Raw genomic sequence first — 13360 nt, forward strand, 5'->3', positions numbered from 1 at the left:
TAAAACCCTTGGAATCAGCTGAGCGACGGGGGCATCTTTCTTACTCATAAGGAGCATCCTGACCTCACGTGAGTTCAGGCTGACGACAGGGTGACTGATGCGCCTCCATGCGTGACCATGGAGGGCGGGGGCTGGTCCCAGAAAGACCGGCCCCGTGATCAGAGGGCTGGCTTTCTGGTCCCATGCCCACCCTCCAGGAGTGGGGAGGACAGGCCTAGTAACAAAGCATTCGGGGAGCTTCCTCTGGGTTCAGAGGGCTGCAGTGTGCTGCCCTCGCTGATGTCCTGGGGGGTGGCAGCCCCAGGAGGGCGTGGGGCCCGGAGACCCCTGCCCCGCAGCCCGCCCATGCCTCTCTGCCATCCGCTGTCCCTGGACTGTGCCCTGTGTAATACAGAGGTCATCACAAGTGAATTGCTCTCCTAAGTCCTGTGAGTCGCCCTAGCAAAGCTTCAAACCCGACGGGAAGTTGTGGGAGCCCAGGACTTGCAATCAGCCGGGGAGGCGTACAGGTGCAGGGGCCAGGCCTCAGGCCTCGGCCCGTGGGGTCTGCGTTAACCCAGGAGCTGGCGTCAGGCCCGACTTGAACGGCAGGACACTCTCAGCCCTGGGAACACTGCGTCGTTAGGCGTCACCGTCGGGGGCCCCGGACCTGTGAGGCATCCCCAGCTCACCGAGCGCTGGAGCTGAAGGGTGGGAGGCCCGTGGGTGCCGGTGACACTGACCCTGAGCAGAGAAGGGGAGGGGCCCCGCCTGTCCGGTGGAGAGCAGGGTTTCCCGCGGTACGCAGGGGGCCAGGGCAGGACGGACGCTGGGACCCACTCGGGACATCACGCCGGGCAGACGCCACACCCGGGGACCGCAGTCGGCGGCCGCTCCTACCTCGGTGCCGCGTTAAGTGTCTCTGTTCCTTTTCTCTAAATTAGTTGTTCCTCCCAACCGTATCCTGCAGTCTAATCTGCAGGCTCTAAAACTAATTTTACTATAATAACCTTTTTTTCCACTTCTAAATTACTCCATTATAAAAGGACATTTTTGAAAACCAGAGTCGGGGGCTCCCTCGTGGAGGGCGCTTTGAGTGCGGAGGCTCAGAGAACGGGAATCCTCACAGGGCAGCCACAGAGAGCGGGCACGTCTTTAATTAACAGCTCCTCGGTTACGCTTCTCCTGGAGTCCACGGAAAGGCCTTTGAAGTGCAAGGCGTGCCGCCGTCTCTCCAGACACGGCCTTTCTCAGATCAATACGCCATGGCCTTCCTACTTTACTGCATATTTGCAAATATATTGGAGCAGGATAACTTATCACTTAAGTGCTATTTTTCTTTTGGCAGATGGTGACAATGGTGTGGAACTCTGCCCACCAGGAGCTGCAAATTGCTTTGTGTAAAACAGCATTACCCACAGGGCACGCATTTCTCTCTGGTGGAGACCAGCGCTGGGTCAGAGGGCTGGCTCCCGGACCGAGGCTCGGGGTGTCTTACCAGGGGGATCCCGGCACCGGGGTGGATGCCACGGGCCTTGTGCCTTTGGGTTCACTGTCCTCGCTGGTCACCAGGATCGACGGCGGCTCCTGTGAATAGAGAGAGCAGGAAAGCACTTTAAAACAAATTGAAACACTCCTCTCCAATTAGAGGCAACCAAGTAAAGACTAACCAGTCTCCTGCAGACAGACCTACCCACAGCGGCTCTTAGGTAATGACCGGCTCAGCAGAGCCAGCGCGCAGGCCTGGGGGGCTCACGTGAGACTTTAGAATTCATGGCACAACTGGCGTGTACACGAGGGCCTCCCTGTAATTATCCCGAATTGGCTTGGCTGCCTGCTTCTGCGGAGACAGACACAGGCAGAGCAGCTGAGAGAGCGCTTCTGAACGGCCGGCGCCCGGGGCAGAACCCCCTGGACTCGTCTCTGGAAACAGGCTGACAGAGGGGCTGGAGGCGCGGTGTCAGTGAGCCCAGCCTCCAGCGGCCGAAGCCCTCCGTGCAGCCAGCGAGGGCCCCGGGAGGCGGGGCTGGCCCGGCCCGGGCAGGCGGGGGAAGGGACAGGCCCGGCCCGGGCAGGCGGGGGAAGGGACAGGCCCGTGTCCTTGCAGTGTCCTGTCACCCCAAGGACGCCCCCCGCCCCCCATTTCTGGAGTATCCACCTGGGGACAGAGTTCATGGCCTATTTCACATGGTGCAGCTGACTGATACACAGTCAGGTCTGAAAAGCACCGACTCTGTCTTCATGTAGAAAATAAGAATGTCTGAGCATGATATCCCCTAGAAGAAAATGAAGATTTATTTCCTAAAGTTAAAAGAGAAAACAACTACAGCTAGGAAGCTAGGACATCTGACCATTGCTTATTATGGATAGAATCTGGACAGAAATAAAAGTTTTTCTGACAATAGACAATTATAACACCAACATAAACGTGAACCCAAGATTCAGACTGACTTATCTAGATGCGCGGATATACAAGAGACACTGAATTTTGTTAAACAAGGGAAAGTGGAAAGCGAAAGTGATAGCTGCTCAGTCGTGTCCAGCTCTTTGCGACCCCATGGACCGTAGCCTGCCAGGCTCCTCTGTCCATGGGACTCTCCAGGCAAGAACACTGGAGTGGGTAGTCATTCCCTTCTCCAGGGGGTCTACCCCATCCATGGATCGAACCCGGGCCCCACATCGCAGGCAGCTCATTTACCATCTGAGCCACCAGGGAGGCCTTTAAGCCAAAGGAAACAGAACCGAACTTCTAAGGTGGAAATGAAAAATTGCCATGAGAAGATTTTTTAAGAAGTCAGTGCTATCTCAAACCTCGAGCAGCTCTAAGAGAAAACTGAAACCACAGTGAGCACAATACATTCTAGCGGCAAGGAAGCATGTCTTTCTTTCTAACGCCGGTTTTCATTATTTTAATCTCAAATTTAGAATAATATAATAAGGACCGCGTTTCCTTTCTCTCGAAAAATCAGTAAGATTACAGAATCCTAGTGCATTATTCCAAACAGCAACCAGGTTCTGAGCTGAGAACGTTAAGTTTAGTTCAGTCCAGTTGCTCAGTCGTGTCCGACTCTGCCACCCCATGAACCCAGCACACCAGGCCTCCCTGTCCATCACCAATTCCCAGAGTCCACCCAAACGCATGTCCGTTGGGCAATTAAACTCTAGATTCATTTAGAAAAAGTTAAATGTCGTCCTGAAAGCTGAGAATCTTTTTCTGCCACCATCAGTGTCAGCGCTTCATGAGGCAGTGTAGGTAAGGACACGGTTAGCCGGTTGTGGGATGATCAAACACCAGGACGCCAATGCCCGCCGCCCTGTGGGACACCGCTGGTGGGCGGCCGCGCAAGGACAGGGCCATTGCACCGAAAGCCCAGACGCTTGTCCAGGGGTCCCCGAGGGCCACACTGGGACCACAGCTCATTCCCCCTCCCAGCTTCCTTTAGAACAGAGTTGTTAGCGAGGAAAGGGCTAGGTTCTGAGAGCACCGAGAGGAAAGATTCAAGTATAAAGTTAAAAGATCACCAGGGTCTATCTATATGGGTGAGATAAACCCCAAAGAAGTCACTTGAAGCTACAGTAAAATCGCAGGCAATGAAGTGAGACCTCCTCCTGCCCACGCCCTAGCAGCAGGGCCCTCGTCACCAGGAGTGAACAGCCAGTGTCGGCAGAGCCGGCCAGAGGATGAGCAGGGAGGCCTGGGATGCAAAGGTCAGCGGACCAGGTCCAGAGTGGCTGCTGGGAACCCCATTCATTAAAGGTTAGACACGTGAGGTCCAGGACTTGAGGGGTGGTCTCTCACACACTCGACCATCCTGGTATCTTACCGGGGTCTCCCCAGGGCCCTTCTTTCATTGTGACAGGAAATCACATGAAATAAACGATTTGCAATTTATATGATTATTCCTAATTCATAAGTTCACGAACAATTGTTTGTTCTGGAATTTTGGGATAGTAGAAAGTCTTAGTTTCCTACGGGAAAATAAATTCAGGATAAATAATGAACATAAAAAAGTGTATTCAGAAAGAGTTCTGTTAAAAATACACGGGTATGTTAAGACCAGAGTTTATATTACTAATCCAATCAGGAAAACGAGGGGGAGATTTTCATTATGAAGCTAATTGAACAATGAAACCCAATGAGGGGCCTCTGTGAGTAGTAGATTTCCCCCGATAATTTTTTCAGGGAAATACGGTGGGACATGATTTGTGATAGAGAGACTAACACTTAAATTTGGCGATGCTGGGATTCTCCACTGCTAATTACCAAGGTCGTCTTCTGGTGTGGCATGCTGGCTATGATTTCTTGTTGGTGATAAAAATGGCTAATCATGGCATAAAACTCCCCTCCGCACCGAAGTAATAAAAGTGAATTAGACGCACAGAGCGCAGAGATAAAGAAAGTAGTTAAAGCAGAAGAAAGACGATCTGTTTAATAAATATGCAATTCTGGCATGGATGTTCATCTCATAGAGAGAAATCCTTCATCGGGAAGCAAGAGACTAATTTGCACTATCGTTCATGATTCACTGACACCATCTAGCCCCAGCACTAATGAGGGAGAGGATGGTGGGGACCACAGGTGAGGGTGCCCAGGGATGTTGCTGATGGGGAACGGGCAGGACAACCACAGGAACGGGGACCTAGCAGACCGAGGTAGAGAGAAGGCTGATAACAGCGTAGGGAGAGAGAATGTTCACCCAGCATGGGGGCAGACCAGAGGCCACCAGGGTGTCTGACGGATCAGACCAGAGGCCAGTAGTGGATTTGATGGATCAGAGTGGATCAGAGCATGTTATGTGCCATTTATGTCTTTCAAAGGCAGCAGTAAAAGCTGATTTCTTGGAAATGCATTTCATGGAAATGCACTCAACATGTTCTCAGTCAATCTATAAAATGCTGCTTTATAGGGAAGGACCTGAGATTCTGTGTTCAGAAAACACAAGCATGCATTGGTTTTCCTGCAACAGTGAAACCAAATGCAGATCACAGCTTCGCCCAAGGGGTGTCCAACTGCACAGCCTGGCTGCCTGTGTGCACACGCCTTCTGAGACAGGGGACAGCACACGTGAGAATCCAGGGTCACCACCCAAGCCTCTCTGAGCAGAGCCTGCCAGTGGGCTCTGGACTGGATACAGACGGGAAGGCCAGGCTGCTCCTGCTTGGCTCCCAGACGCCCCTCCCTTCTGCTGGGTTCTGCAGCGGTCCCCCTGGCAGTGGCCCGGTACCACAGAGGGGACTGAAAGCGTCACGGCCGAGAGTCAGGTGGGAAATGGGGGGAAGGGTGTGTGGGCCCCCAGGGCCCCCAGCTGGGGGTCGTGCACCTCGCAGCCACCAACCTTGTCTTCTCCATCCCCCGCCGGCCTCTTCCTCTCTGCGTGCAGCACCAGGGCTGGGGGGCAGGGCGCCCGGCTGCGCTCTCTGCTTTTGTCTGTGGGACCAAAACAACCATCGTTAGCATCCATCTGACACATCAGTTTGTAAAACCGAAAACGGACAAAGAGCAGCCTCGGGAATTCTAAGTGCCGGCGCGTGCAGTGCGTCCCGCAGCAGCCGTGCCAGCCTCGCTGTCTGACCACACGGTGCTGACCGAGCCTCCACCAGGGCTTCGTGTCCAGCCTGGCAACCCCATCAGCACTGGCCATGGAGTGACTGACCACACTGGGCCAGGCCGTGTGGGCCACGAGGGACGGGACTCGGGCCTCTCCGACAAGGACCAGGGGCCAGTGTGGGCGGCAGAGGCAGCAGGCTCTATCGGCGGCTATGATGGGCCGCCCTGGTCCCCGATCCCGAGCAGGAATGGGGTCCACGCGGGTCACGCCCTCACTGCCAGTGTTCATCGCTCACTAACCAGGCTCTGTTTCCACGGGCCGCCTTCTCAGTGCTTTCACTGTGCAGACAGTGACTGCCTGATGGAACGTGGCAAAAGCCTGAGGCTGGATGTGAAAACAGGTTGGCTTCATCGTATTCTAACATGTCGCGTAGCCTCAGATGTCTGTAGGCAGTGACGGGCGGCCAGGTTAATCACGCAGTTAGGACAAAGGATGAGGGGAAACTCCAAGCCACCCAACCACAAACCAGCCTCACAAACAGATACATCCACCCAGGAGACCCGGGAAACGGTTGCTTGACCTGGAGCTCCGTCTGTGCAACACATCTAGGGAGGTCCTGGGGTGGCTCCTGCCCAGTAAGCCGGAGGAAGGAAGGACATAGGGGATCAATGTGTGTGTGTGTGTGTGTGTGTGTGTGTGCGTGTGCGTGCGCGTGTGTGTGCACGTGTGTGCGTGCATGTATGTGTGTGTGTGTGTATATATGTGTATGTGCGTGTGTGAGCATGCTTGGGCTGGGCTCCCGCGTGGAGCCCAGCGGTGGTGACCACAGCGGGCCTTGATGCCGGCCCCCTGGCAGCTGCGGAGCTGGGCCCGGGTTCCGGGGCAGCCTCTCCAGAGCCCTGCATGTGGAAGCACCTCTCTGCGGACACTCCACTAACAGCTGATCTCAGAGGTGCCTCGGGGCCCTCAGGTCAGCTCTGGACCGGGACCAAATATCCAGTCTGCACAGAGGAGCTTCGTCTGGACAAGGCAAAAGCAGGCGGGAGCCAGCCTCGAGGCCCGGCCTCCGTCTGTCACAGGCAGGGACGGATGGACAGAGGCGGCCCTGGGCACAGCCAGGCCCCTTGTCAGCGATGTCGATCAGAAGGGTGCCCGGGCCCGCGGGCTCTGCCCCAGGGCCAGCTGGCTGGTCCTGGGTGCTTGAGAGCCCTGAGCTCAGGCTGGGGGCAAACAGACCAAGCGTGGCCCCCGGACCTCATGGGCCTCCTGCTGCCCTCGTGTCTCCACACTGAGTGTGTCTGGAGCCTAGACCACACACTCCATTCGCACAAGGGTGGCCAGTGCCGACCACTCGCCTCCCAGGCCACGGGGAGCACCACCCAGAGGCCTGCCTTGGGCCTGGAGACACCACCTACGGGGCCATTTCATCCCCAGACTCAGGGAAGGAGCTCCCAGCTCTTCGCTGAACCATAAACCCAATCTGAGTCAACAGACCACATTTAACACCACGCTCCGCCCCAGAGGGCTGTGGGGCTTTACTTTATCACCCATCACGGCGATGAGCAGAGCTCCCGGGCAGCTTCCAGAACCTGTGAGAATGAGACCCTTTGCCAAAGGCGTCTTCTGGTCGAGATGCGAAGGGCTGTGTGGGCCAGGAGGCTGGCTCCAGATGGGATGGTCCTGACCCACCCACTTCCTGTGTCTGCGAAACAGATCATGCCACCCACAAAAGACAGAGGAGCCGATAGAGGGGGGTGATGTAGCAAGATGGTCACTAACTGGGTGACACTGAAGCTCTGCTTGAAAGATCAGAGGAAGAGACGAGAGCAGCCCAGAGAACAGACCTCCCAAGAGGGAGGGTTTCTTCATAAAGTCCCACGGCCGTGTCCCCCACGTGTCACGCTGTGTGGGACCGCGTGCCTGAGTTAACACAGGCCTCATCAGTGCCCACGCTGTGTCCCCCACGTGTCGCGCTGTGTGTGGCACCGCGTGCCTGAGTTAACACAGGCCTCATCAGTGCCCACGGCCGTGTCCCACACGTGTCGCGCTGTGTGTGGGACCGCGTGCCTGAGTTAACACAGGCCTCATCAGTGCCCACGGCCGTGTCCCCCACGTGTCATGCTGTGTGGGACCGCGTGCCTGAGTTAACACAGGCCTCATCAGTGCCCACGGCCGTGTCCCCCACGTGTCACGCTGTGTGGGACCGCGTGCCTGAGTTAACACAGGCCTCATCAGTGCCCACGGCCGTGTCCCCCACGTGTCACGCTGTGTGTGGGACCGCGTGCCTGAGTTAACACAGGCCTCATCAGTGCCCACGGCCGTGTCCCCCACGTGTCACGCTGTGTGTGGGACCGCGTGCCTGAGTTAACACAGGCCTCATCAGTGCCCACGGCCGTGTCCCCCACGTGTCACGCTGTGTGTGGGACCGCGTGCCTGAGTTAACACAGGCCTCATCAGTGCCCACGGCCGTGTCCCCCACGTGTCACGCTGTGTGTGGGACCGCGTGCCTGAGTTAACACAGGCCTCATCAGTGCCCACGGCCGTGTCCCCCACGTGTCACGCTGTGTGTGGGACCGCGTGCCTGAGTTAACACAGGCCTCATCAGTGCCCACGGCCGTGTCCCCCACGTGTCACGCTGTGTGTGGGACCGCGTGCCTGAGTTAACACAGGCCTCATCAGTGCCCACGGCCGTGTCCCCCACGTGTCACGCTGTGTGTGGGACCGCGTGCCTGAGTTAACACAGGCCTCATCAGTGCCCACGGCTGTGTCCCCACGTGTCACGCTGTGTGTGGGACCGCGTGCCTGAGTTAACACAGGCCTCATCAGTGCCCACGGCCGTGTCCCCCACGTGTCACACTGTGTGTGGGACCGCGTGCCTGAGTTAACACAGGCCTCATCAGTGCCCACGGCCGTGTCCCCCACGTGTCACGCTGTGTGTGGGACCGCGTGCCTGAGTTAACACAGGCCTCATCAGTGCCCACGGCCGTGTCCCCCACGTGTCACGCTGTGTGTGGGACCGTGTGCCTGAGTTAACACAGGCCTCATCAGTGCCCACGGCAGGGCCGCCCCGGCCCATACTGCCTCCTGTGCCTGCTCGCTCATCTCCTTTTCTTGGGGACCCTTCGGGGCTGCAGACCCCAGGGTGCTACCCCCCGGCAGCTCCCAGCAACAAGCTGTTCCTCTGCAGGTGGAAAGAGCCATGAAGTCCCACTGGGTCAACAGTAGATTCTCAGTGCCCCGGCCCCATGCCTCCCGCAGACGCTGACAGATAATGCAGCTGAGAGCCAGGGAACCCCGCAGCTTCAGCTCAGGCCCTGATCCCGCCAGCCACCAGCTCTGTGGGAGACGGGGGTGGGTTTGCAGGAGGCATCCGGGGGGCAGCCCTGGAACCCAGCGGTTCTCACCGCTGCAGCTGAGGAACAGAGTGGGGAGCTGGAGCCCAGGGTGGGCGGACGGGGGTTGCAATGACGTCTGGATGCAGGTGACCTCGGAAAAGTATCTACACCAGGCAGAAACGTACAAGGGCCTGTGCCGGGGGGACCGCCAAGGAGACAGCCGTGGAAAGCAGCGTCCGGAGACCCCATCAGAGCAGCTCTCCTGAGAAAAGGAGGCGGGAACATGGCGCCCTGCCTTGCCCTGGAGATCTCGGCTGGAGAACCTCCCCAGTGCCTCCCGAAGCACCTGGGACCCTCGACTCCTGCTCTGTGAAGGAGGTCAGAAAACAGGAAGAAGCTGAATGCCCCCCAAGCACCCCACCCCCAGCAAGGCCCCAGGAAGGAAGAGGAGAGCTTGAACTTGCAAGGAGGTGGAATGGTCTGGTTATGAGCCTGGGCTCCGACTTCTAATTCCTGGACCGGGGCCTGAGGCATGTGCAGAAATGAGCAGATGGCTGTTCACCCCTAAGCACGTGGTCTGGGTTCCTTCCCAGATGGCAGATGGCAGGGGGGCTGGGGGGACTCCAGACAGAAAACAAAGCGATCAGGTACCCTGAAATATGAGAAGCAGCTTCTCTTCTTGGGCCAGTAATACACGCTGTAAAAAAACATGCGAGGAAGCTGATAGCAGCATCTGCACTCGTCACAATGTTATTCTCAATGACAGCAGTCTTGCTTACCTGTGTTCCCTCATTACCTGAGAAAACATTCTTTTCTCATTTATTGAAAACACTTGATGCTTTTGAACTGTGGTATTGAAGAAGACTCTTGAGAGTCCCTTGGACTGCAAGGAGATCCAACCAGTCCATCCTATAGGAGATCAGTCCTGGGTGTTCACTGGAAGGACTGATGCTGAAGCTGAAACTCCAATACTTTGACCACCTGATGCGAAGAGCTGACTTATTGGGAAAGACCCTGATGCTGGGAGGGATTGGGGGCAGGAGGAGAAGGGGATGACAGAGGATGAGATGGTTGGATGGCATCACCGACTAGATGGACATGAGTTTGAGTAAACTCCGGGAGTTGGTGATGGACAGGGATGCCTGGCGTGCTGCGATTCATGGGGTCACAAAGGGTCAGACACGACTGAGTGACTGAACTGAACTGAAAACACTTGATCCCTGTAAAGAAACTGGTTCTTCAAGTCCAGCATTTGGGCTGCATGCCTGACATTGGTCACAGGACGGCTTCTTCGAGAAGATGGTCCTGATCATCACTCTAAAACCCCCTCACTACATGGCTGGGCTGGGGCCCAGAGCCCCCTGTAAAGCCTGCATCTCCCCGTTCCTGGAAGGGCTGGTGCAACGGCTCCCCAAGAGCCGCTCCAATCCCCTCTCACCTGCTTCACCCCCTCTGCGCTTCGACCTCTGCACAAACCCAACGGTTTCGCCGTCAAACACCCCACAGGGAATCAAAAAGAACTAGTTTATGGAGGGAAATCAACAAGTCATAAGACCCTGACCAGCTTAGGGGTGCCCACGAAACATTTCCACGCGTGAGGGAGGCAGGGTGGTCCTATCTTCGGGGCAGTTGGTCTATTGATCCAGCCCAGCTCTGAGGTTGGAAGAGCTCTCAGACTACCTGCAGTTCGCTTTTCCTCCGGGCAGGGCTGAGCAACAAGAAGGCCTGGGCAGGTTGGGTGGAAGCCGGTAAGGAGAAAGGGCGCCTGTGTGAGAACCAGCACGAGATGCATGACACACACATTCAGTCCTTGTACAGAACCCAGCACAGCCCTGGCTGCAGGTGGAACAAGTGGGAGAAGAAGGTGAGAAGTGAGACTCCCCTCAACATGCTGCAGGGGGACTTCCCTGGCGGTCCAGGGGTTGAGACTCTGTTTTACAATGCAGGAGACTCCAGTTTGATCCCTGCCTGGGGACCTAAGATCTTACATGCCACATGGCTAGGCCCAAAGATCAGAAAAAAAGACCTTTTTAAAAAAGAATGAAATATAGAGAAAAAAATGCTGTGGGAGTTGATGAGGGTGATGGCAGGGGATACACAATAGCCCTGGGAAGGTGGACGGTGTCGGTAGCTTGTCCACTCCTTCTCGTGGGCAAGACAGCTCAGCAGTTGGTCAACCTCGCCTCCCTGAAGGAAGAGCCGGTGGGCTCCCGGAGCCCTCCCCTGAGCTCGGGGGTCACCAGCATGTCCCCTGTTGCTCAGCAGTCCCCTCGAAGCCACCTGTTCCCTTAGAGGACCAGAGACGTAAGGACTCAGAGGGGTCCGCCATAACCTAGTATCAGGTCTCAGGCCAAAGACGGCGGATAGATATCAGCTACGGGACAGTGACTGTAGCTGGAATTTCAGCCAAGGCTGCTTCTACTGGATAAGGCACGAGGATTCTTTTAAACGTTTAAAGACTGCTTTCTTAATTACTAAAATGAAGAAACACTGCAGACAAGTCAAAACTGTCTAACTTATCAAAAATATATGAAACTATGTCAGCCTCTTCTAATTCAAAGGGTGATTCTGAACTTGAATCTCATTTTAATCCAAATACACTTTGTCCTCTCTTGGTCTCAATTTCCTCAAATGTGTGTGTGTGTATGTGTGTGTATCTGTGTGTGTGTGTGTGTGTGAGTCACTCAGTTATCTCCGACTCTTTGCAACCCCATGGACTGTAGCCCACCAGGCTCCTCTGTCCATGGGATTCTCCAGGCAAGAACACTGGAATGGGTTGCCATTTCCTCCTCCAGGGAGTCTTCCTGACCCAGGGATGGAACCCGGGTCTCCTGCATTGCAGGCAGATTCTGGGATTCTGAAAGTCAACAGGACGTCTGGAACTGTCTGTGGAATATCATAAGAAACGGAAGACACCAGCTGGGAATTCAGTTTCCTGCTGGGGAGAAGGGAAGTGGATTAACCCCAACCAGGAGAACGAAGGAGACGATTGACCTTCTTTGTCCTGAAAACCAAGAGTGACTTCTGACGGTTGTTCCCTGGGAACCAGCCTCCTCTGACCCATCTGCAATCAGTGGGGAATCTCCCTTAGGCAGAGGGGACCCCTGATCTACAGATGGTCTGCAGTGACTTCCTGGGGGTGCCAGCGAAGTTGCGGGGGGGCACAGGATGGCTTGAGTTCCCTGGTTGTTGCAGACTCGGGCCTTAGTGGGCAGGTTGACAGAGCCTGTCCCCACCACTAAACCCCACATGCACACGGGCCTCTGCCTGCAGAGTTTGGAAGCGACAGACTGGTCCCTGCGGTGGGTGCTGTGCTCGGAGACAGAGGTGACCACCACCCCTGGAGAAGCCTCTGTAGGACGTGGGGTGCCAGACGGCAATCCCGGCGTCACAGCTTTTGTTTGCCACAATCTAGAGAACCCACTTCTCTACACGAGTGTTCTCACGTCTGAGAATCAACAGTGCATCACCCGCTCAGGGAAATGTCTTAAGGAGAATAATGAATGGTGTTCTAATCTTGAATCCTGTCTCCCTGTAACCTTCGTCTTAAAATAATTTCTGTGATGCTTGAGCAAAGTGGAAACAATCACCTCATTTTATAGCAAAGTAACTCAGACAAGGGAAGCCGTTTTCCATGTTGCAAAATAAACCACTGGGGAGGGCCAAAATTATTTGCCAATTTTAGAGGCATTGCACTCCTTTGAAAAATGTGATAGTAAAATAAAGGAAGAGATGTGACTCGTGTTGAAGAAGCTAAAAGGGACGCACTCAGGTCTTCTGTGCGTGGTTCTCAGAGAGGCTGGCGGGGGCACTGACTCTCAGATCTCCTCCCTAAAAAGCACGGCCCCCGGGAACCTGGCCGGAGTCCAGCTTTACTGTCGCCCAGGTGGCACCCTAGCAAGAGCTGCAGGCCCTGGGGAACCCACAGAGGCAGGAGAGACACGCAGGGACTGAGAGCTGGCCGGCAGGAGCACCGTGGGGGTGCACAGGGTGCTGGGCTGGCCTGTGCGAGGGGGGGGGGCTGCAGGCAGCAGAGGGACCACCTCCCTCCAGCCCCCTCGTCTCTCCACGCTGCCCCCTTGGGAGCCCCAAGGCTTTCCCGGCTCGGACCCTGGAAAGAGGAGGCGGAGGCTGAACTCCTGGGATCCCGTCTTCCAGGGCAGACTTCCGGGCTGCCAGTCAGCATGGCCAAGTGCAGACCTGGCCAAGGCCAGAGTCCCGGGGAGCCCTCCTCCTGTTCCTTTCCTCAGGCCCACCTATCGGGGTCACCACAGAGAGGCTGACACAGCCGGAGACCTGAGGCTGCGAGTCAGATCCTGGGGGCCCTGGGAGCGTAGCTGCTGGGCATGTGGACGCTGCTGGGGACGCCCATCGCCAACACGGTCAGCAGACAGGAGGGCGTCTCACCGCTTCCCTGAGGACACAGCCACTGCGCAAACCGCCAGCCACATGCCTGGGACCCGGGTCCTGGCAGGGGCTACGGTTTGTCAGGTTTGT

At 56.2% G+C, this 13360-nt stretch overlaps 1 protein-coding gene across 1 annotated transcript in view; it reads right to left on the reverse strand.

Annotated features, from left to right (window-relative positions):
* Positions 1–13360, reverse strand: part of TCERG1L (transcription elongation regulator 1 like) — a 194620-nt gene that overhangs the window by 58211 nt on the left and 123049 nt on the right. Inside the window, exons 5-6 of the mRNA XM_070470449.1 lie at positions 5316–5407; positions 1478–1566 (exon numbers count right to left, since the gene is read on the reverse strand). Of these exons, the coding sequence (XP_070326550.1) occupies positions 1478–1566; positions 5316–5407 (181 nt within the window). The remainder of the gene's footprint in view (positions 1–1477; positions 1567–5315; positions 5408–13360) is intronic.

The sequence above is a fragment of the Odocoileus virginianus genome, chromosome 7 (genome assembly GCF_023699985.2).
Source record: "Odocoileus virginianus isolate 20LAN1187 ecotype Illinois chromosome 7, Ovbor_1.2, whole genome shotgun sequence".
Classification (NCBI taxonomy): domain Eukaryota; kingdom Metazoa; phylum Chordata; class Mammalia; order Artiodactyla; family Cervidae; genus Odocoileus; species Odocoileus virginianus.